This window comes from Ahaetulla prasina, chromosome 10 (assembly GCF_028640845.1).
Source record: "Ahaetulla prasina isolate Xishuangbanna chromosome 10, ASM2864084v1, whole genome shotgun sequence".
In the NCBI taxonomy this organism is placed as follows: Eukaryota; Metazoa; Chordata; class Lepidosauria; order Squamata; family Colubridae; genus Ahaetulla; species Ahaetulla prasina.
The window spans coordinates 7,072,049-7,095,902 of NC_080548.1; the positions used below are offsets into that span (position 1 = coordinate 7,072,049).

General features: G+C 41.5%; 1 protein-coding gene across 2 annotated transcripts; it reads left to right on the forward strand.

Annotated features, from left to right (window-relative positions):
- The first annotated feature begins 3,890 nt into the window (after positions 1 to 3,890).
- PEF1 (penta-EF-hand domain containing 1) lies at positions 3,891 to 15,863 on the forward strand. 2 transcript variants are annotated; one of them, XM_058196196.1, is made up of 5 exons: positions 3,891 to 3,994; positions 8,232 to 8,511; positions 9,993 to 10,148; positions 12,371 to 12,514; positions 14,706 to 15,863. In XM_058196196.1, the coding sequence occupies exons 1-5, from the start codon at positions 3,968 to 3,970 to the stop codon at positions 14,933 to 14,935; spliced, it is 837 nt and encodes a 278-aa protein (XP_058052179.1). In that variant the 5' UTR covers positions 3,891 to 3,967; the 3' UTR covers positions 14,936 to 15,863. The 2 variants fall into 2 exon arrangements, with proteins under 2 accessions (XP_058052179.1, XP_058052178.1); XM_058196195.1 differs by lacking the exon at positions 3,891 to 3,994 and adding an exon at positions 4,443 to 4,478.
- The last annotated feature ends 7,991 nt before the right edge of the window (positions 15,864 to 23,854 follow it).

Here is a 23,854-nt window from a genome sequence, read left to right on the forward strand (position 1 = left end):
CCATGTTTTATGTCCACCTTCCCTTGAGATTTATTAAAAATATAGGATGCTAGAAAGACTGCCGAAAGCTGTAGAATACAAAAGAGAGATCTGGCCACGTTGGTAAAGACGTCTTACAACTAAATCATTGAAATTCATTGAAATTCATTCTCCTTTGGGGAAAAGAAATCAAATTCATTTTCATCAAATTGAATGGAAACGGGTAAGAATAAAATGCAGGATATTTACTCATCATGCTAATTCAGTTCCTAAACAAAACATGACAGGATTTTTGTTTGAAAATTACTCAGTAATTTCCAATTTAGTTCTCACCCAACATTCTCCCAGTCAGTGCCTATATGTTCAGAACAAGCAGACACACACAATTCAGATCAGCCAGCAAATACATAGCTCTCTGTTTATTTCTTACACATCAGCCTTTGTTTATTCAAGCCTTAACCCTTTTATTTCCACAACAGCAATAGAATAGGATAGAAAGTAGTATACTAGATGATCCCTCCCCTGTTGTGTATCATGAAGGAACCAATTTGGTGATAGTGATAATATATTCAATATTTTTTTTCTTTTTAATTTTTGACGACACAAAAGCAAAACTGAGATTACTTTGGGGCAGAGATTTACCATATACAGACAGTTCTCAACTTACAAGTGGCTGTTTATTGACTGTACAAATTATGATTGATCTGAAAGAGGGGATTTGCAGCCCAGATTTGAAATTCTGAGAGTCATGCCCTCCATGGTCAAGTGATTGAACTTAGCAGCACAACTGCATTTACAACCATTTTCACATGGCCCTTTACAATGGTTTTGCTAAAAACTGGCACTTATTTCTAGGTTTTGGCAAAACTGCACCCATAGTGAACCATTGCTTTGCTTAATGACCATGGCATTTGTTTAATGACCATGGCACTTTACAACAGCCATGTTCACCTAACAACTGCCGCAAAAAGGGGTCATAAAATCAGGTGTCCTCACATGATGACTTACTCTACAACCATCATGACTTATAACCATAATTGCCAGGCTGAATTATGATTGTAGGCCAAGGACCACGTTACCAAGATTCAGACAAGGGAACTGAACCGGCAACATAGATCTGATCTTTCAGCTCTTTTGCTTATCTTTGCTATGTCTGTTCCGACGTGCTATGTCTGTCCATGCCATCTTGCTCTAATCAAGAAGCTACCCACTGAGGATGACTCCTGTGGAGCCCTTGTGACACTGCTTAATTTCCCATGCAAACTGAACCAGCAACCTCTCCAAATACTGCACATACTGCACACCCAACAAAACTCCTTGTCTGTCCTTTCATAAGGAGAAGTCAACACACTCAGGGATTTCCTCAAGGCTGAAAAATGTATCTTAGGGCAATGTCAATTCCTGCAGTTTTCTTGGCAAGGTTTTTCTGAAATGGTTAGGTATTGCCTTCTTCCTAGGGCTGAGAAGGGAGGGACTGGCTCAAGGTCACTCAGCTGGCTTTGTGGCTAAACCAGGACTAAAATTCATGATCTGTTTCCAGGCTGGTGCCTTCACCACTAGGCCAAACTGACCAATTGCACCCCAAATTTCGCATAATTCCAAGTCTGTGAGCTTGGAAAAAAGAGATAACTAGGATCCCATAACAGCGTACCTAGTTTTATTATTATTACAAGTAATCCTCGACTTACGACCACAATTCAGCCAAGTTATGTTGCTAATGGAGTTTTTATGACCATTCCAGACACATTTTTTAAAATAAATCACTGCAGTTGTTAAGTTAGTAACATGATTCTAAAGTGAATCTGGCTTCCCCATTGACTTTGCTTGTCAGAAGGTCGCAAAAAGTGATCACATGACCCCAGGATGTTACAACTGTCATAAATATGAACCAGTTGCCAAGCATCCAAATTTTGATCATGTGACCTTAGGGATGCTACAATGGTCATAAGTGTGAAAAATGGTCATTAGTCGCTTTTTTCAGTGCCATTGTAACTTCAAACGGTCACTAACTGAACTATTGTAAGTCAAGGATACCTGTATTATCATTATCATTATCATTTCCTATCTGCTCAACACCCAACATTCTCTGGATGGCTTACAGCTGTTATTTCTCAATTTCAGCAAGATACGTAGACTTCATCTCCTACATTACTCCAGCCAACTGGGATGGACTTTGATTCTGAGACTTGGTTGCTGAGTTTAAGAAATCCTGGCTTATTCCTTCAAGGGCCTCAAGACCTAGTTGCTTTTTCTCTGAATTTATAGTCACTTTCCCCCGCGAAACTGTAGTAACTGTGAGAGGGATATTGGAGTCCTAGTGGACAACCATTTAAATATGAGCCAGCAGTGTGCAGCAGCTGCCAAAAAAGCCAACACAGTTTAGGCTGCATAAACAGAGGGAGAGAATCAAGATCATGTGAAGTGTTAATACCACTTTATAATGCCTTCATAAGGCCGCACTTGGAATACTGCATTCAGTTTTGGTCACCACGGTGTAAAAAAGATGTGGAGACTCTAGAAAGAGTGCAGAGAAGAGCAACGAAGATGATTAGGGGACTGGAGGCTAAAACATATGAAGAATGGTTGCAGGAACTCGGTATGCCTAGTTTAATAAAAAGAAGGCGTAGGGGTGACATGATAGCAGTGTTCCAGTATCTCAGGGGCTGCCACAAAGAAGAGGGAGTTAAGCTATTCTCCAAAGCACCTGAGGGCAAGATAAGAAGCAATGGGTGGAAACTAATCAAGGAGAGAAGCAACTTAGAACTAAGGAGACATTTCCTGACAGTGAGAACAATTAATAAGTGGATCAACTTGCCTCCAGAAGAGGCAGAACCAAACCAGACAGTTACAGAGGTGCAGACGACAGACTCATGATGGCTAATTGGAAAGAAAGTTGGTTTATTGATGGAAGCAGAATCACTAACCACATGTGATTCTGGGACAGCTGACAAAATGGTGTTTAGAGTGGGTGGGTTTTTATACCTTCTGGATTCCTATGGGGCCACGGCTGGCTCTATAAGCAAAAGGGGAAATGCAAATCCTAGGTATTTGTCCGAGCTAATTTTGTCAACCTTTGGCTTGATTGTGTTGCTTATTGTGTTCCTTATCTGAAGTTTCTTGCCTGAGTCAGTCTTTCTGAACCAATTACCAAATCTGTATTTCTATAAACTGGCTCCTCAGTTTCTGCTTGGGGAAGGGAAACTGTGGCTGGTTTCTCCATCAAGATTTTTCCCCATTTCTCCTTTAGGGGAAATATTTTATCCTGCCTTTTTAATATTCCCCCAAATATTTCATTTTTCTAGGATTTGGGGGGGGGGGGCTTCCCACAAAGTATTGATAAACCCAGAACGTGAATAATTAAATATATTAAAGAGGGTAGATGCCACTCATCAGCTCCTGATTGGAGCACAACTGGTGATTTGGGATCTGCCTACCTTACAGGGCTGGTGTGAACGTGAGCGGAATAACACCACACATTCAGCCAGGCCGCTGCTTCTGGAGTTCTTAAATGCGAACCAGAACAGAAAAACAACACATGAACGATTGGAAAGCTGTGGGCTGCCCTGCAATCACACTGAGCAATCTCCAACTGGATCACTTAGGGAAGAAGGATTCAAACTTGGCATCTTTAAGACTTGTGGACCAACTCCTGTCCAAGTCAGCTATGCTGGCTGGAGAATTCTGGGAATTGAAGTCCACAAATCTTAAAGCTGCCAAGTTTGAAGACCTCTGACGCGGGGGGATGGTTTTGGGGGGAAGGAGGTGAAAAACAAAACAAAAAAATCCCCCATTTTGCCCTTTTATAGCGTTGGCGCTCCCGAAGTCCCGCCCACCGTGGTGAGTGACAGCTGATCCGCCCACGTTCGTGCGCCACGCGAGGGTCCTCTCGTCCAATCAACTAGAACCGGGGGTGGAGGGGCGGAGAGAAAGATTCCCCTTTCTCTCCGCCCCTCCAGGGCGTTACTGCGCGACAAAGAAGGAAGATTCCATGGCGGCCAGTTACCCGTATGGACAGGTGAGGCGGCGGGCACGCACGCGCGCGAAAAGAGGCGTCAAGCTCACCCCGCCGCGGTGGCTGACGGGAGCCCCCGTAACTGAAGCGAGGTTGAGTGGGCTCTCTATTGGAAGGGGCTGGAAGTTGCCTAGGCAACCTGAAAAGGTGGGGGTGGGGGGAGAGCAGAGAGGATAATAGGCAGCGGCAAGAAAACGAATCACTCTTTTCAGTGACGCAGTGACGTCACGGCCAGGTCAATGGAGTACTGTAGCGATGTCGTGGGGGGTATTGGAGGGATGGAGGGGAAGAAAAGAAGCTCCCCAAAGCAAGGTTAGGAAGTGTTTTCATTGGGTGGGGAATTCTGGGAGTTGAAGTCCCCTCCTACTGGCTGGAGCATTCTGGGAATTGAAGTCCGCCCATCTTAACAGTTGCTGAGGGTGAGTGACACTCTCTTGGGGAGCCGGTCAGTTAGTTAATGCTCAGGATGTTGTGCGAAGCACTGAAGGTAGGTTGCTATTTCAGCAAGAATGGGAAACAGGTGGTGTGAGGACAGCCCCGGATGGCTTTTCTGTAAGGTGACCAAACTTTTGCATTCTGCCTCTTCCCACCATTCTTGGATGGCTCACATGAAACACAATGGAGTGACTATGAAAGGCTCATAAAATCAGACTTTTAAAATGGATAAAAACCAGGGATTTAACCACCTGGAGGTTCTGCTGTCCTGAAAGCAAGATTGGTGACAGCTTGGTGCCTCAGAAGCACATTGACTCTTACTTGTGTTCTATTATTTTTCATTTTCACTTTGTGTTACTATAGGCTATCGACCAGCAATAGACATACAAAATATAATATAATATAATATAATATATAATATATAATATAATATGACATTATTATTAATATTAATATCCCCATTAAGAAAATACATGATCTCAAAACATGAGGGTCGCTCGCTAATTTACATGCGTGGAGAGTCGATACATTTGTGAATAATATAGTTTTCCAAAAATTGTTATAGGTGTCTCCAAAAATTGACACAAGTTGACAGCTAAAATTCTGTAACTAATTTTTTTCTTGTGGACATTGCAGCGACAAGGGTTGCTAATGCAAGTCATATAAATTGAACGGAATTGAATAAATAAAATACTTCAAAATAAATCCATAAAGTACTTTGGCAATCTGACTCCTGCGTAAGGACTCAGGGGAGGGCAGAGGCTGCATTTAAGATTGAAGAGAAGGGTTGTGACTGGCAGAGGTTTTCTTGCAGAGAAGAGAGAAGTGCATTCATTAAAATCTTGTCTCTTACCCAGCTGTGCCTAAGCCCTGCTCCTTTACTTGCATTTTGCAATGAATCAGAATTTTCAAAAATTGTTATCTACCTGTGGGGTTCAGAATAATAGAAAAACAGAGTTGGAAGGGACCTTGAAGGTCTTCTAGTCCAACCCTCTGCTTCCATTAAGCCAGAATTGCATGGCTTATTGCAATATGTGAATCCAGCCTTTTTTTGACCCCATCCTGTATCTGTTCTGGTAATTTTATCTTTCCTAATTAAATTCCATTCCAAGTATAACAAAATGGATTCAGATGTCTCCCTTGATTACCTGGACCTTGCGGCCAAATTATTAATTGAGTCATCCACTCTGTCAGGAAATTGACTTATCAGTGCATGACTGAAATCAGTCAGCAAAGTTTTCTGAGATACAGCCACAAAGGTGGCCGGAAGCTTTCTTGCACCATTTCTTTCTTGCACCATGTGGAGAAAAAAAATCATCGGGTTGTATTGGAGGCCAAAGCCACCACTTCATTCTGGTATTGGAATATTGGATTATTGAATATTGAGCTTTAAGACTTCATTATTGGCTTGCAATCAGGAAGGAATAATCTTGCCTTCTGTTCCTCAATAATAATAATAATATAATATAATATAGTATAATAATGTTGTTGTTAGTTGCGTCCGACCCATTGTGACCCCATGGACAACGTTCCTCCAGGCCTCCCTGTCCTCTACCATCCCCTGGAGTCCATTTAAACTCATGCCTACTGCTTCAGTGACTCCATCCAGCCACCTCATTCTCTGCCATCCCCTTCTTCTTTTGCCCTCAATCTTTCCCAGCATTAGGCTCTTTCCAGTGAATCCTTCCTTCTCATTAGGTGGCCAAAGTATTTCAGTTTCATCTTTAGGATCTGGCCTTTTAAAGAGCAGTCAGGGTTGATCTCCTCTGGTACTGACTTATTTATTCACCTTGAAGTCCAAGGGACTTGCAGGAGTCTTCTCCAGCACCAGAGTTCAAAGGCCTCAATTCTTCGGCGCTCAGCCTTTCTTATGGTCCAACTTTCACAGCCAATATAATAATAATAACTAATAATAATAATAACTTGGAACACAACATGCCAGATATCCCAGTTGTTGAAAACCGAAACGTACAATTTATTGACATGGCGGTACCAAGAGATGCCAGAGTTGAAGAAAAAGAACTGGAAAAATAATGAAATATCGCAGTCTGGCCATCGAAACTACACGGCTATGGATGACACATGTAACAGTGATATCCATTGTCATCGGAGCACTTGGTACCATGTCCAAGAATTTTATAAGATACATCAACAAATTGCAGCTTCCTGCAATAACACCAGTAGAACTGCAAAAAACTGTGCTACTTGGAACATCATATATCTTAAGAAGGTACTTGGTTGATACCTAGGACGCTGGCAGCAACCTGTATCAACCATCAGCATTTTTGAATATTTAGTTGACTGAGTTTCATGTGTAATGAATAAAGTAAATAATAATAATAACAACAACAACAACAGTTAACCAAACAGTTTAGCCTTGGGGTTGATAAATTGCTAAGATAAACCTTTCTCCTCTGGGTTAGTTGTGTTTGGGTTTAATAACTGGTATTTTCATGACACATTAAACTCATGCTCTGACCTATGTTAGCATGTTGTGTGAACAAGACGTCTTCTGGGAAAAGAAATGCTTTTTGTTGTTTAGTGAAGTTAAATACAACAACAACAACAGTTAACCAAACAGTTAGTTTAGCCTTGGGGTTGATAAATTGCTAAGATAAACCTTTTCCTCTGGGTTAGTTGTGTTTGGGTTTAATAACTGGTATTTTCATGACACATTAAACTCATGCTCTGACCTATGTTAGCATGTTGTGTGAACAAGACGTCTTCTGGGAGAGGAAATGCTCTTTGTTGTTTAGTGAAGTTAAATACATGGTTGCTCAGAGTTGAAGCTCAAAGCCAAGGATATTTTAAATATACATTAGTATACTTGACTTAAGAATCAAAATTATCGTAGACTATTTCCAAGACACTGTTACAAGAGTTACAAGGTGCAAAGTATTGTATAAAAATTAAGATTGAGGATTTGCCATCTTATAGGCCTATTTCATTTCTTAAAAGACCATTAGCTCTATATACTAAATTGTCAGCTAATCGATAAAATGATTATTGGAAAAATATGGATCAATGTGGCTTTATCCCAAATTGAAATATATCTATCACACCAGGAAACTATTAAATATTATACAACCTAATAAAATTAATAAGTCTTCCCTAGCCGCTTCTTGAGATATATTTAAAGCTTTTTGATTCTCCTGAAATATAATTTTAAAATAAATATTAATTAAAATCAAACTTGGAGTTGGTATTTGTAAGATAATTGAAAATATTTATGGGCCAACTGAAGTTCAGACAATCCAAGTTGCTGTCAAAAGAGTATCTTATCCTGATTTCTTAGCCTGGCAACCAGTTCAGAGATTGAACCTTCAACAGGTGAAATGTCTGTTTTATAGCTGCACTTGTATTTTTCTACCCCAAAAAAAATAATTTCTCTTTTCTTCTGGAGTAAGAAGAGTTGAAGACTTCACCAACAGTAAAAAGTAGTGCTTCAGCTCTGTTTACCCTGATAACTTGATGAGGAGTTGGCGGAGGTGGGTGGGTGTCAGGGGAGATCAAAACAGCAAGGATGCCATTGTGCGAATGATGTGAATCATGTAAGGGGTATATTTTCCACCGTGACTACTTATTTATTTATATCACCAATTTCTATGAATGGAGTGCCAGCTGTTCACAGCTTAGAGTATACCTTTTGTAAGGAGATAGGGTGGAATAAGCACCATTTCATAACCACGGAAGTTATGAAGAAGGGAAAAGGACCATTTCACAACAAGGAAGTGAGAAACATAGGCCCTGTTCTGATTCATTGTCTGCTTTTTTACAGTTCATTCCTTCTTTCGTTCCTTGACAGGGCTTCCCTGGGACTACAGGACAGGCTCCAGGAGCTCCTCAAGGCGGCTATCCTGGTGGACAGTATGGAGGCGGACTGCCTCCTGGGGGACCGTATGGGGGCCCAGCACCTGGAGGCCCATATGGACAACCCCCCAGTGGAGGACCATATGGATATCCTTCCTCTGGTCCTCCAGGTGGAATGTATGGGGGTGGCCCAGTCCCAGGAGGGTCATATGGACAGCCTGCTAATCTCTATGGTGCACCCCAACCTGCAGCCTATGGAGCAGGTGGTCCTGGAGGTGAGTGGTAGGATGCTTGTTTCAGTTCAGTTGTCATGACGTGATGGAAGCTATTCATTGTTGAACCAGGGTATACTGGAATTGCTCTACTGGCCATCCTTTCTCCCCCCACCCCCATCATTTGCAATATTGACCCCCTTTTTTTTAGCAAGCAAACATTTCAAATCAAGTCTGTTATCAGGTTTTCCTCTCTAAGAACCGGTTAATCGTGATGCTCAAATTTGCATTTTTCCACTGCAGTGTTTTGCCACCCTTCTAGAAAAACTTATTACCAGATCTGGAATTTCAAGTTATAATGTGAAATGTGTTGTGTCATTAGTTGGTTTGTTCTTACTTGGGAGCATTTCTCAGCTACAGTAGTTTCTGGTGCTGATCAAGAGCTACAAATATGTAGACAGCTGAGAAACTTTTAGAAAACTGGAATTTCAATTCTCCCTGAACATATAAACCACAAGCCTCCAGTGTGACAGATTGTGACCCAAGTAGCATTTTTTCTGGACTAGTGACATTTTGCAAGCGTTGGAATACAGTAGCGCCTACATTTTGCAGATCTTTTGAACGCCTTTGAGCTAAAACCATCTCCCAAAGGAGGCAAGCTTGTCTAACTCCAGAGCTACCTTGGCTACACATTAAGGAACGAGCCATGTGTCTGTGACATCTCTCACTTTACGAACTGGTTCTGCAGCTGCAGCAGTTGGTGCCTGTTTTGTATTGCAGAATTGGAGAAACGGTCCGTAATTTGAATTATTCATCTCCATTTAGACCAGGGGTTCGGAAAGGCATTCCTATTGCATTATTTAAGGTTCTGAGGTGAGAACTGGAAAGTCCCAAAGTTCCCTTCCTGAGGAGACAGACATAAAACTTTGCTGCTGTGCAGAAGCCTCCTAAACACAGCAGCATTTGCATCCTGCTGAAGCAACATGCCTTCTCCATTTGAGCCTTGAGCATTACAAATCATTGGAAAGTACTCATTTATTTCCCTTCTGCTTTCTTCTCTAGGGCTCGCATTTAACATATCCACCCTATCTTTTTTTTTTTTTTTTTAGGGGGGGGTTTGACTCAACAAATGAGTAGAAGGTTTGAGTCTCATCTTACCTTCTCCATTTGTCAGAAGCTTGCTTGATGTTTCCTGTCAATGTTGATGAGTACTTGGCATGCTCTAGGGGGAACCAGAAGCCCCCGTTCAATTCTGGAGCTGACCAGAAGTCCGGTTTCCCCTTCATCATAGTCGCCTCCTAGCGTGGCGTTCTTTTTCCTTTGCTGACAGGAATTCCGGTTTCCCCACCAGAGAGTCTCCTAGCACGGCATCCTTTTTCCTCTACCTGTCCTAACCAAAAGCCCTATCAATTGTGGAGCCGACCAGCAAAAGGGAGCTGCAGTAGAGGGATGAAAGAGCCACGTGCGGTTCCAGAGCCCTGCTCTAGTCAAAGGCTCTGCCGTTCTCTGTATATGTTCTTTATATCATGTTCTTTCTCACACAGGGCATGTTCCCCCTGGGGTGGACCCAGAAGCTTTCTCTTGGTTCCAAAGTGTAGATGCTGACCACAGTGGATACATCACAACCAAGGAGCTCAAGCAGGCCCTTGTCAACTCCAATTGGTCTGCTTTCAGCGATGATACTTGCTTGATGATGATGAGTAAGTTCAGGGTAAAAGAATTTATAGTCAGCATGGTGAAAAGTGTGTGGAGGCCCTGTAATACTGTAGATCTGATTCCCCATCAGAGTCTCTAAAGCTAGTCTCTACTAGGATGTGGCTGTCAGAAGATCCAATACATCCACACAACAGTTCAGAAAGATTCCACACAATATTTTCTTAAAAGGTGTTTGCATTTGAATGTGAACAAAATAGAATCTGTTGCTTCCCTTATATTTGCATTTTCTTGAATCAATATGATATATCTTTATTTTGTACCCAGGCTAGATTTTCCCACTAAATTAACCTTTATTATTATCGAAGCATTAAGAGTGTGAGGTACAAAGAATATAAAAACATAGAATACAAAAAATTACATTAAACACTAAAAATTATAAAAATAAACTCTAAAAATCTAATTCAAAGAGGGATAGTATGTGAGAACAACAGGGAGGTGTAAAATCATCATGTGTGCCTTGGGTATTTATGCAGTAATGGTGAAATGGACTTAATACAAACGTCTCTATAATGTAGGCACTGGAGAAGTCTTTTCAAGATATCATTGTGAAGAAGTTAAGCTGCTGATCTACTTACTTATCCCACTTGAAATAGGAAGAGATAATTGAAGCCATCAAAGTTGATCCCCTTTGGTGCACAAATGCAAATTAAAGCATTTCCAAACAGCAGCAACCCAGCTTCTTTTTCTGGACAAATCCAAGAAAGGAGTTCTATGCTCCTGTAGGCCTTTACTCCCATTGGCTGAACATTCTTACTCAGGTTCTGCAAGCTGGCTTAAATTTAGCTCAAGGAAGAGCTTCATGCTATGGAGGCAACCCGATTTTCTTCGTTGAAGCAGAGAAACAACCTGCTGTGTCTCAGGGCAGCATCTCACCTTGCCTCAGAGTTTTCCCTACATGCCTCACCTTTGTCACTTGTGAAAGCTGGGAGAGTCTTTTGATCAGACTTAATTGCTGGAGAAGATTCTGGATTGGGCAAGTGCTGCTGGAGAAGACTGCAAGGAGACCCCAGACTTCTCCAACAGAAGGAAGCTTCTTTAGATGGGCAGAAGGTCCTTCCAGCTGTTGCAAGAGCCAGAGGCTGATAAGCAGCTGCAAAATAAAGCAACATGATTATTTCTCTCCACTTTTAAAGGAGTCACTTTGCTTCACGAAGCTATTTCAAGGGAAATTTCACTCAATTTTTCATCAAAGCAAACCCCCTCTTTGAAGATTTGCACAACTCTTGCTCTTACCATTAGGGCATTCCCCCCCCCCTTAGCATTCAACCAGAAATCGCCTTCCTGTCATTTATAACCATTCTGTGTCTACACACTGGGATGACAGAATAAGCTTTGTAGAGCTTTGTTCTTTGTCTAAACCTTTTCTCCTCGGGTGTTTGAAGATTGTTCTCTTATCTCTGTCCATCATCTTTTCCTAAGGCTAAAGTTTCCAGCTCCTTCAATTCTCTCCTCCTTTGGAAGATCTCAAAGCTGGAGATCCATGAAATAGTAAAAGAAACAAATGTTATAGGCTGCTTTGCGTGTAATAGAAAAAAGAGCAGGATAATAATATAATGAAGTGACTCAAACATCATGAAATGCTAAAGATAATTATAAACATAATTATGCTTGAATTTCATGGATTTTGATGCTTCCCTCCCTCAAAGGAGCTGCTCCTTTCAACAGCGCATTTTTCTTTCCCTATGTAAACAAGGGAGAACTGGTGGTTTTCTCCACTCTTATTCCATGGTTAGTCATTTGAAACCCAAATAGGAGCTACAGGTCTGCATGCATATATATCTTCCTCAATTCTAAACCAGTAAATTGGGTTAAAGGACAAAGAAAGCTTCTTAAAGATAGTTCACCATTGCCTTTGGCATGTTTCAGATCATGAAATCAATTTCCTAATTTCAGACAAGTCTTCTTTCTCCTGCTATCTTAACTGAAAAACAGATGGCATTCTAAGGAACAGGATAAATTTAGTGACAGAAGATGTTCTTAAATAGGTTCAAATGGTATGCTAGTACTTTTATATACATTATACATATACATCACACACACACACACACACACACACACACACACACACACACACACACACACACAGGAAGCTTGTAAAAACCTTCTCTCATCTCTTTTTCAGCTTGTGGTTGGGGGAAAATAGTTATTATATAAGCAATGAAACATGACTATTCAGTGCTCTGCTCTTGCCTTTCTGTCTTGGCAGACATGTTTGATAAAAGCAAATCTGGTCGGATCGACCTCTATGGGTTTTCGGCCCTGTGGCGTTTTATTCAACAGTGGAGGAATTTGTTCCAGCAGTTTGATCGGGACCATTCAGGAAACATTACTTATAATGAGCTTCACCAAGGTGAGACATTGAGGTTGGGGGTGGCAATGTTCTCCATTGATTTTGATGTCACCGTTCAGAAATGAGAAATCCTTTGAGCTCTCTGAGCTTGTTTGTTTTTTGCAGACATTTCATTACCTAATTAGGTAACATAATTTGCACCATTCCCTTCTAACACTAAAGATGTTACCTAGTTGGGTAATGAAACACCTGCAAGCAACCAGCCTAGCTCAGAAAGCACCGAAGATTCCACACATCCTCTCCAGCAGCCAGATAAGCAGGGATTAACACCATACAAACAATACTCTGATCAAGGACCTACCAATGGGAAAAATTACACCCTACCAACATTATCAGGGCAAGCCACTGTATATAAACAGAGAGAAAATCCACTCCCTTCTGGCATTGATGATGTTATCTGGTTGGATAATGAAACGTCTGCAAGAAAACAACCAAGCTCAGAAAACACCAAGGTCCCCACCGTTAAACTCTGAGCTTCTTCTATTAGAAATGAGATTCCCTTTGGGTTAGATTTCTAAGAGTGGTTTTTGCTGGCATTCCAAGGGCAAGTTCCATTTTTTCCAGCTTCCTCAGCTTGAAATCTCCAAGGCTGGATCTACCATTGGATCAGCCCAGTGTTCTGTAGCTGTTATTGGCCTGGATCAATCCCAAAAAACTTTACATTATAAAGATGCTATGGTTCAATTTCTGGAGTTTAAAAATCTGTTGACAATCAGCGGATTACCTGGCAATCAAAGTAATACTGAGCTGTTGAACCAGTCGTTTATGAAAAGACAGCTTCTTCTACCTGTGGTTCATTTGGTCAGAAAGCCATGCCCCTCAGGTGGATGTAGACCAGAGGTCTTCAAACTTGGCAGTTTTAAGACTTGTGGACTTCAACTCCCAGAATTCTCCAGTCAGCATAGATGTAGACTTTCTTGCAGTAAGGGCTGAGCTTGGAGATTGAGAAAGAACTGGACTAAAAGGACTGTCAGCTGTAGGCCCACTCCAAGGAAAAGATGGAAAAGGAAGCAAAAATTTGAAAAATCCTTAGTTTCCAATAATTGTTAGGTTGTTCTTCCGTGTTGGAATGCTTGGCTGATATAAAGATATCAGTCATGCCACTCTGTCACCAATTATTTGAGTCATCAGCATGGTGGATTTTCACAAGGCATTAACTGTGAGTTATGTGAGAGTTAGTTCTCACTTTGTCAGAGAAATACTGTCTGATACCCAATCTATCCATTTCCAGGCAAGAGACACTTTATTTGTTTATTCATTTAATAAATTTATATAGCCTCCCATCTACTCAAGACCACCCAGAAATAAAACATAATAAACTATAAAAATCCAGTTCAAAAGAACCAGGCTCAGGGACTCTAAAAATTACATTATCAAATTATGAAACAGAACTTGCCAGAGTTTGATCAAAATCCCAGACTCGGGATCTAGGAGAAGACCCAGGTATGTCTTTCCTATCTTCTCAAAGGCTAATAGGGTTGGAATTGTCAGTATCTCAGTGGGGAGGTGCCATAATAGAGAAGCTATGCTTCCTGGAGCCTTACCAGAAACATTGCTTCATTGATAGGACCTGGAGCATGCCCACTTTTGCCAGTTCTAGTGGAGTGGACAGAAACCACTGTCACTCGATTTCATTGAGGGCCGCATTAGGGTTGTGTTTGACCTGGGGTGGGGGGTGGCCAGTTCGACATCATCCATGTCGGGGGTGCCTGTGGCGGCCCGAATGCTCTTCCAGCGAAAACAGGCTCCCGAGCTCTGTTTTCAGCTGCAATGGCCTCCTGCAACCCTCTGCCAACAAAAACGGAGCTCTATTTCTGCTGTCAGAGGCACCGCAGGCCAGTCCTTTGCTGTTTCCCATGGGCCAGATCTAAGCACCCACCCGGGCCCTGAGTTTGGCACCACTGGCCTAGGCAGTCTGACAGTGAGGCTTTCACTGCCCCGCAAAAGAGAGCTTCATCTGGGCCACTGCATCTTTCAGGCAGAAGAAAGAACTGCCAAAATATGAATATTGATTTCCCTGTAAATAGGGCTCATTTTGATTCATAGCAGTCACCAGAATTCTTACTTAATGGCTTCTTAGCTTTTCTGCAATGAATTACTGATTAGGGAAAAAAAATCTTAATACTTGGGAGATTGTTTAATTGGTTTCAACCCAGATTCCTCTATTGCAATTCTATTTCTTTCCTTCCAGCTCTTTGCCAAATGGGGTACAACTTGACCCCCCAGTTTTCCCAGCTGCTGGTGTCCCGTTATTCACAGAAGGGCTGCACTCCTGGCATCCAGTTGGACCGCTTCATCCAGATCTGCACTCTCCTCCAAACCATGACCGAAGCCTTCCGGGAGAAGGATACTGGCATGACAGGCACTGCACGGATCAGCTACGAAGATTTCCTCATGATGTCTGCTACTCGCATGTTGTGAAACCTTTCCTTCTGAGAAACAGAGGATGGGGGCAGCACTGAGGACCCTGCATTGGACTTTCCAGCAAGACAGAAGGAAAGGCCACCTTGTGCACAAGGTGTTGGGGATGAAGGAAATGGAAACCGCCATCATTTATTTCTATGAAGCTGATCCCTCAGTTCTACAAATGGACTCTTTGACATTGTTCTGCGGATAGATTTGATTGTTGTGGATTGTTGTTGCTTCGTGTAACTCCTAAGGGAAGAAATTGTTCACTCTATTAGATTTCCCCAATGAGGTCCTTCCAGATAACACTGGACTTTAATTCCCAGAATCCTTCAGCCAGATTGGTTGAAGGTTCTTTTTGAATTGAAATCCAAAATAATCTGGAGACACCAGGTCAGGACAAAGCAGCACTGTGGCCCCTGATACCCTCTTCCCTAGATTTTCTTCTTTGGCCCCAGGTATAAAATCATATAAACCTTCAATTTAGGATGATCTTCCGGCTTCAGAACAAGTAGCCCAGCATATCAAATAATAGCTCTTTCTTCTGAATTTGCCACCTGCATGTCGCTATGAATTTACATGGGTCTACCTTGAGCAAAAAGTGCCCCGTAAGGACAGACTTGGGCTTCTATCCCTGATGCCCATTTCAAGTCCAGCTCCCAGTTTGCCATTAGGAGGTAACCAGCATTCCACTCACCCATCCTGCCAAAATTTCTTTTTTGAGTGGGACATTCCTGGTTGTCTGCATCTCCCGGTTATCACTCTTCGCTTCAAAACTATACATCCTCTTGCCAATCATTTACTTAGGTGCTTGTCTTTTTTCTTGCCAATGTTTTGCTTGTAACTTTCATGGTGGCCCAAATCATGGTTAAGGATGTGCCAGCCAGAGATTTATGATTTATACTTGAATGCAATGTACAATAAACAATCCCAAGCACTGTGATTCTTCTCTTCCTCCTCCTCCTCTTTCAGTGTAATAAGTTACATAGGGACAGAATGGCACAGCCTAATTTAAAACTCTATTAAAGTTTCTTTGGAAAAAAAAGGCTGAGATACAGATGTGATAACTAAAACATGGTTAGAAGCTGGAGAACTAATGGAACAAGCATCCGTTTGGTGGGAGGTCTCTAAAGACTTACCAGGTCAATGTGAATAGAAATCCCATATGGAGAATCATACCTATGTCTCTTCTTAGAAACATACCATCAACTTTGATTTCTGGGGCTTGTGGTGGCAAAAGAGGAATTTGGAAGTATTCTGAGAGACAGAAGGAGATCAAAGACTGTTTTGAGTCAAGGGGCAACATATCAGTGTCTTTTCCATGCCTTTGTTCCCATAACCAGTTCTCTCTATGTTTATTTACGTGCTTATGGCACTTTTACACCACCAACTTGACACAGATTGATCACTTCTCATTTCACAAAGCTACACAAAATCATAAAAACGTTATAAAACTAGCCTACTGTAGCCTGCATCCAGTGGACACCTTCCTTACTTCCCATAGTCCTCTCGTACAGCTCAGCTGTTACCTGCCCTCTAAAAGGCTGTCAAAGGGTACTGTTGAGTATCCAAGGACTAGATTGTTTTCTAATTCGCCCAGTTTGTAATCTTGAAAAGATTGGAGTAAATATTAAAATGGAGAAGAGGGGAGGACAGTATGTTTCTTCAGGTATGCCTCAATTCCGGGCATACCTGAAGAAACATACTGCCTTCCCCTCTTCCCTGGGAGTTGAAATCCAAAAGTCTTAAAGCTGCCAAATTTGAAGATCTCTGCTTTAAAGTAATACTTTAAACTGCACTGGGGAACCCTCTGGTAGAAAGTGCTGCACCAGTGGTGGGCTGCTGCCAGTCAAGCCGCGCGCATACGTGCAAGCCACGTGCTCACATTTTTGGTGCTGGGCGAATCAGTTGTTAATTCATGCGCCACCCCTTCTGTGTGGCACCCTCAATACCAGTGTTATATGGCCCTGGCAGTTCTAAGACACCAGCAGGACAGCTACTACATTCTGCATCAGTGGAAGTTTGACTTCGACGAGAATACAATTCATCAAAATGCCTCTCACTAATTTTTAAAAGATTTCCAGTGTAGAACTGGTTGCACACTATACCAAAGTTTGTTTTTACTGGTGGTGTTGAATAAGGTTGAGTTGAAAGCAAAATATCCATGGTTTATAGTTGAATGAATTCAACATGCCACGGGGAAACCCAATTAATTATAGTTTACTGCGGAGTATGAACTTATCTAAGGACCTCTAAGGTTCTTCGAAGGGGCATCATTTTAAGGGGAAATTTCTTATTGATTCAGGAGAACATAGTATATTTTACCTGTCTCTAATTCTTGGATTGATTAATTAATTAATTAATTCTTGGGATGCGGTGGCTCAGTGGCTAAAACTCTGAGCTTGTCGATCGAAAGCTCAGCAGTTCAGCGGTTCGAATCCCTAGTGCCGTGTAACATGGTGAGCTCCCATTACTTGTCCCAGCTTCTGCCAACCTAGCAGTTTGAAAGCATGTAAATAATGCAAGTAGAAAAATAGGGACCACCTTTGGTGGGAAGGTAACAGCATTCCGTGTGCCTTTGGCATTTAGTCATGCCGGCCACATGACCACAGAGACGTCTTTGGACAGCGCTGGCTCTTCGGCTTTGAAACGGAAATGAGTGCCGCCCCCTAGAGTCGGGAACAACTAGCACATATGTGCGTGGGGAACCTTTAGCTTTACCTTAATTCTTGGATCTGTCAAGTTTCACATTCCTGGTTGAGGCTGAGACTCCTGTATTCTCCAAGCAAGGACACACCATGATTTTCTCCTCCCATTATTTGTGGGAAAACAATACTGTTTCACACACAAAAAAAGCAATTTTTCCAGATTTGAAACAATTGTGTCATTCTCCCCCATTAAAAGGCATAATTTAAGCTTTCATCTGAAAAGGTATGATTTCAAAGATTTGATTTTATGAATGAAGACGGGATGCTTATCAAGCTACATCATCGGACTGATTTGATGTTAGGGTCATATGCTGTTCCAAACCAGCCAATCAGGATAGAGTGGGGGTGGGATTCAAGAAAGCCAAGATGGCAGATATGGTCCCAGTCGCCATCTTGACTTTCTTCACCCCTTTTCAGATACCTCTGCTGCCAGATTGTGACTTGTTGAAAAGAAGACTTTTAAAAATATTTGTCTCTGTATTTGAAATATTTATTCGCAACCGTAAATTAAACCGTAAATTTTAAATGTAAAATACATTTAAAATTGCAGCAATTATATCAGTTCAATACATTCTCTCTAACATTGACAACACTATTTGTCAGAGTGTATTTTTGTATCTTCCTTGCAGTCATTGCAAACAATGCAACGTTTTATTACATGTTCATCTTCAATAGAAAACAAAAAAGAAAAAAAAATTCTCTCTAGTAAACTAGATTGATTTCCTTGGATTAACAAGGGCATAATGAATCTAAATTGCTGATAAAGTTTGCAATATGGGTCAAATCTTCCACCTGTACGTTATTACAAATGCAAGGACAATGTGTGGTTGCTTAATCCTTTATATCTTCCATCCAAATAGGCAGTTGGCATTGTTAGGAAGTGAAGTTCTGTAAAGGCTTGTCTCAGGCAAGAGGATTTAATTGACACTAAATAGTAGGACATTCTTTAAAATCCTTCTTTAAAAAGAATTGATGCCACTTAACCAACCTGAGTTTATACACCCACTCTCTATCATAGTGCAGATAATCCTCAGTTTATGAGAGCCAGTTGCCAAGCCACCATATTTTGATCACGTGACTATGGCAATGCTGCAAAAGGCATGTGAAAAATAGTCATAAATCACTTTTTAGTGCCCTTGTAAATTTGAGCTGTCATTAAAGGAACAAATTGATATTTTTCTCTGTTCATTTTTCCTTCCCTTTTTTGGTATGTGTTTGGCTTTTTTGTTTGTTTTCATTTATTGTTACATAAATGTTTTGTTTGATTTTCATTTATTATTACACATATGGTACTCTGTAAACTTGATTGAGCTACTTTGATTTAGAAAGTTGTATAAAAATAGATTAAATTATAGCAGCCTGAAGTGTTGCAAATCATGGTTTGTCATTTAGGTTCTTTGAACAAACTCAGATTTATTTGATAACCGTGACATATTATGCTGTGTGGACAGAATCTATGAGCTGCGAAGGAACCAATGGATGTCTTTATCTGAGGATAGCCTCATCATGTTTCTCATCATTTTAAGCATCTGGTTACATTTCTGATAAATAATAAAGTTAAGAATCTGTTTTGGCAGCAAACGAAAGTACACATGAAAACTGATTGCTCTCAGAAATGAACTTCACCTCTGCTTCAATCAGTTGCTCATGTTTTGTATTCCTTTTCTTGTCTGAAGGGTCAGGTTCACGCAAGAGAGGAACCAAAAGCAAACCCCATTCTAACTTCATGCAGTGCCTCAAGCCATCCTGGCTTGGGAAGGATGCTACTTTTAAAACTCTACTCCAGAAAGTCTGCAGGTGATCGATGATAAGCTTGTTCAAATGATGAGAATGGGCACCCTCTTCAGACGTCAGATCCACTCCTGGTTTGACATAATTGTGAATGTAACATGGAGATCTCAGATAAGAGTCCATAGAAAATAGACTGGGAAGATCTGTCAGTCTAATTTCTTTGGCATGGAGGTGGGAAGGTTTGGTTTTAAACGTTGCGACCTTGAAATCCCGTGTCTCTCATTTTATTGAAACCCTCCACTTTTGCTTCTCTGATTCATTCTGCTTTTGCTCTCCGACTGCTCTCCGAGAGAAATCTGAAAATGGATATTTTCCCAACTATATTCTTTAGTCACATCATCCACAAGACAAAATGCAATTTGGTTCCTCTGGATTCATTTGGGTGGGATCCTGCTTTCTGGGTAAATTTCCTGATTCTCAAGGTTTGGAAATATAACCTCATCCTCACCTGAACCTCAAGAGAGACATCTATTGTTGTTCATTATAGACCTAGCAAACTGGATGGACAAAAGAGAAAGGATTTTGTATAAACAGTTCCCTATGTCTGATGGGAATCAAGACCAGCAGTATTCATAATACCTATCTCAAGACTATAAAGTAGAAATTACTGCTTACAATAGGGCTACAATACAACCCTGTCCTTAATACCAAGCCTACTCCTCTCCTCTCCTCTCCTCTCCTCTCCGAACAATTCCTTATTTTTCGTTTGTTCAGCTTCTTACCCCCCGAGATGTATTTTGATATTACTTTTCAGAATATTAATAGAAAACACACCTCTCTCTCTTTCCATGTGTGTTTTAAACAGCTTGTTTTGTTTTCAGTTAGGCACCAGCATGTTTTTGATTTAAATTGTTATGACTAAATGGTCTGGAGACTTGAAACCAGCACTGTGGAATTTTAAAAGGAAATTCCAAAACAACTTGAACACTAAGGAGGAACAAAAAGCAAATGCATGAAAAAATGGAGTTAAAAATATCAGGGCAGGCAGGACTCCCCAAAAATAGACACAATTTCCTCTTTGGCATAGTCTCAAAACATCCCAGAGTTAAGATATTTCTCAACACTTTTTTTTAAAAAAAATAACGTTGATTTATAATTGCAGCCAATAGAGTAAATCTGTACTCAGTTGTACTGAGAACAAAAGCTATTCAGAAGTAGGGAGATGCAGCATTCCCCCTTCACCTTAGGAAGTTAATTGTCACAGCGTGTTCTGTGAAGAAATTAAATTCAACAGTAGACCATAGAGTTTGCATGCAAAGTATTCCTCTGTCTGATTCTGGCAAGGCTGTTTTTAGCCTTAGAAGCTTCCTTCTAAACAGGATATACTGAGTAGGATGGATCAGTGAATTAACCTTCATAGAAGGCAATCTTACCTGGTTTGTAAAAAAGGCCACCACCTATTTGGCAAAGGTCATTACTCTGCAAGGAACCATATGCATGCATACCAAGGGATTCAAATCATGGTCAGGAAAGACTTCTGCTCAGAATAGACACGGGATGTGCAGCTTCAGCTTGGAGAGCTGGTTCATGATTTAATGAGCCCGATGCTGGCTGGAGAATTCTGGGAGTTGAAGTTCAGTTCAGTGGTGAGAACAGTAAAGTCCTGCACCTCGAGAGGAAAAATCAAATGCATAGTTATAGAATAGGCAGTACTTGGCTCAATGGTAGTAGCTATGAGAGGGATCTAGGTGTCTTAGTGGACCGCCATGGAAGTATGAGCCAGCAGTGTGCTGTGGCTGCCAAAAGAGCCAATGCAATCCTAGGTTGCTTTAATAAAGAAATAGTATCAAAACCATGAGAAGTGATGGTGCCACTTTATTCTTCACTAGTGAAGCCACACTTGGAGTACTGCATCCATTTCTGGTCACCACGATACAAAAAAGATGCTAAGACTCCAGAAAGAGTACAGAGAAGAATTAAGGGTGTTATAACTGCCTTACAGTAAATGTGGGGCTGCCACAGATAGAAGGGGGTTGACTTATTCTCCAAAGCTTCTAAGGGTAGGACAAGAAGCAATGGATGGAAGCTCATTAAAGAGAGATCCAACATGCAATTAAGAAGAAATTTTCTGACAGTGAACAGTTGTGGATGATCTGTACTGAAGGTTCTTAAGAAAAGATTGGACAGCCATTTGTTCAAGATGAGATAAGGTCTCCTGTCAGAGATAGGAAGTTGGACTAGAAGACATTCCAAGGTACCTTCCAATCCTATGATTAGATTCTGTCTATTATGTCCAGATGGCAAGCACATGTAGACAACAGAGCAGCAGATTGGTGCATTTGCCAACAAGCAGCCGGCGGGAAATCAGCGGCTCCTGATTGGCCCAGCCACTGACAGCTCAGTATAAAAGAGCTGTCAGTGCCTCAAAAAACCCGCTCGCTCGCTCTCCAAGGTTGTTAGCTACACCGAGCAAGTCAATCATTATCCTCTCTTGTTAGAAATAAAGCGTTGTAAACCTTTACCCTGTCTCGCCTCTTTCTTATGCCTTGTTCCAAGAATAGAACAACTGGCGACAAAGGTGGGATTACCTTGAGGTGGCAGGTCGAGCTGAGCCACTTAAAAAAAGAACTGAAGCATTGAGCTAGTCACGGTGACGAGATGTTGCAATCCTAAGAGACAGGCGCTGGTTCACAGAACATGGCCACCCTCTCCACGTTCATGCCTTTTAATCAGGCAGCAGAAACCTGGGTCTTTTTCCTAGATTGTTTCCACTGTTTCCTGACCACCAATGACTACAAAGGTTTGTCAGGGGATAGGAAGTTAGCTGTTTTTCTTAAGTGCCTGCAGATATGACATGTTCAAGAAAGCCCGGGCACTACTTATACCTCAGATGGTCCAGGATGTGCCGTGGGAAACTTGTTAGCTACTTTAAAAGGACAGTATGCGCCCTTACCCTCTAGAATTGCTAGACACTACACATTCTGGCAATGAATTGTAGGTTCAATATGTAGGTTCAAGAATGCTGACTGCAGGCAATGTGGGAAAAAAGGCCACATCGCAAGGGTCTGCAAGCCAAATCAGCCAGCTAATAACAATAATAATAACTTAGCAAGACCCAGTCTTGCCAAGATCCAACCCAGGAATAGGCAGAGTAGGATCAAGGAAGAATGCTTTACTATTTCCCATAGTTATAGTTATAGTAATAGTTCCCATCACCAATCTCTTTCTACTTATGACTGTATGACTATAACTTGTTGCTGGCAATCCTTATGATTTATATTGATATATTGATCATCAATTGTGTTGTAAATGTTGTACCTTGATGAACGTATCTTTTCTTTTATGTACACTGAGAGCATATGCACCAAGACAAATTCCTTGTGTGTCCAATCACACTTGGCCAATAAATTCTATTCTATTCTATTCTATTCTATTCTATTTACAGGGGTGCCTGCCACCCTGAGACAGTTATAGGTCAGGCCAATTTGAACTTGAGGAAAAAAAATTTCCTTAACAGTTTTCATTGAGGGTAAGCCTTGTAAAATGGAACTGGACACCGGTTCCTCCATGTCACTTATTTCTTGGAGCATTCTTAAATGACTAGTGCCCTCAGTGGCAAAGAGGAGTTTAACCTCTTGTCAATTCTGACTTTAGGGTCTGGAAGATTTAGAATCAGATACCAAGTGTTCAGCGGATGCCTTAAATTAGTTGTTGACGATGTGCTACCCAGTTTACTGGGATTAGAATGGTTTGATGCTTTAGGATTGGCTGTGACTGGTATTCATGCCAATACTTTGAGATATTCTCGGATTTGTTCCACGAATTCTCAAATGTATTTAGTGAGGGACTTGGCAAATATACCAGTACACCAATCTCCTTTAATTTGGATCCCAAAGTCGCCCCTCTATGGCTTAAGCCATGTAGAATGCCATTTGCACTCTGGCCACAAGTAGACAAAGAAATTGACAAATTGTTAGCTCATAGCATTTTAGAGCTGGTGGATCATGCCCAACGGGAGACACCAGTTGTCATCCCACTCAAATCTGATGGCTCCATCTGCATCTGCATGGATTACGAAGCGACCATCAATAAAGCACTACAGGCTAACCCATATCCTGTCCCAGTTGTGCAACACCTACTCCGTTCCTTGGGCCATGGCATTATCTTCGCCAAGCTAGATATGGCTCAAGCCTGGCAGAGGCAAATGGACCAACTACGGTGCTGCCATTTGCCTCTGCTAGAGACTGTTGCAAGTGAGGCCATATCTGGGCCTATCACACCAGAGATTGTCAGAGCCTCAACAGCAGAGGACAAACCACTTCCTGAGTCTCAAACCAATAGCGAGTGAAGTGCAGACTCACCTGTTGCTCCTGGGCCAGCGCCGCCAACAAGACCATCGTCGAAGCTGCTGGGCAATCTCTGGGAGTTCCAGAAGCTCCCATCATAGATCCTCCTATCCCGACTGAAACTATTGGACAGCGCAGATCAGGGAGGA

Bases quoted from the DNA above. Each gene is read 5' to 3' on its own strand.
- PEF1 (XM_058196195.1), top strand. From the start codon at position 4,449: ATGCTCAGGATGTTGTGCGAAGCACTGAAG. The intron at 4,479-8,231 runs GTAGGTTGCTAT...GTTCCTTGACAG, and splicing joins TGTTGTGCGAAGCACTGAAG to GGCTTCCCTGGGACTACAGG. The intron at 8,512-9,992 runs GTGAGTGGTAGG...TTTCTCACACAG, and splicing joins TGGAGCAGGTGGTCCTGGAG to GGCATGTTCCCCCTGGGGTG.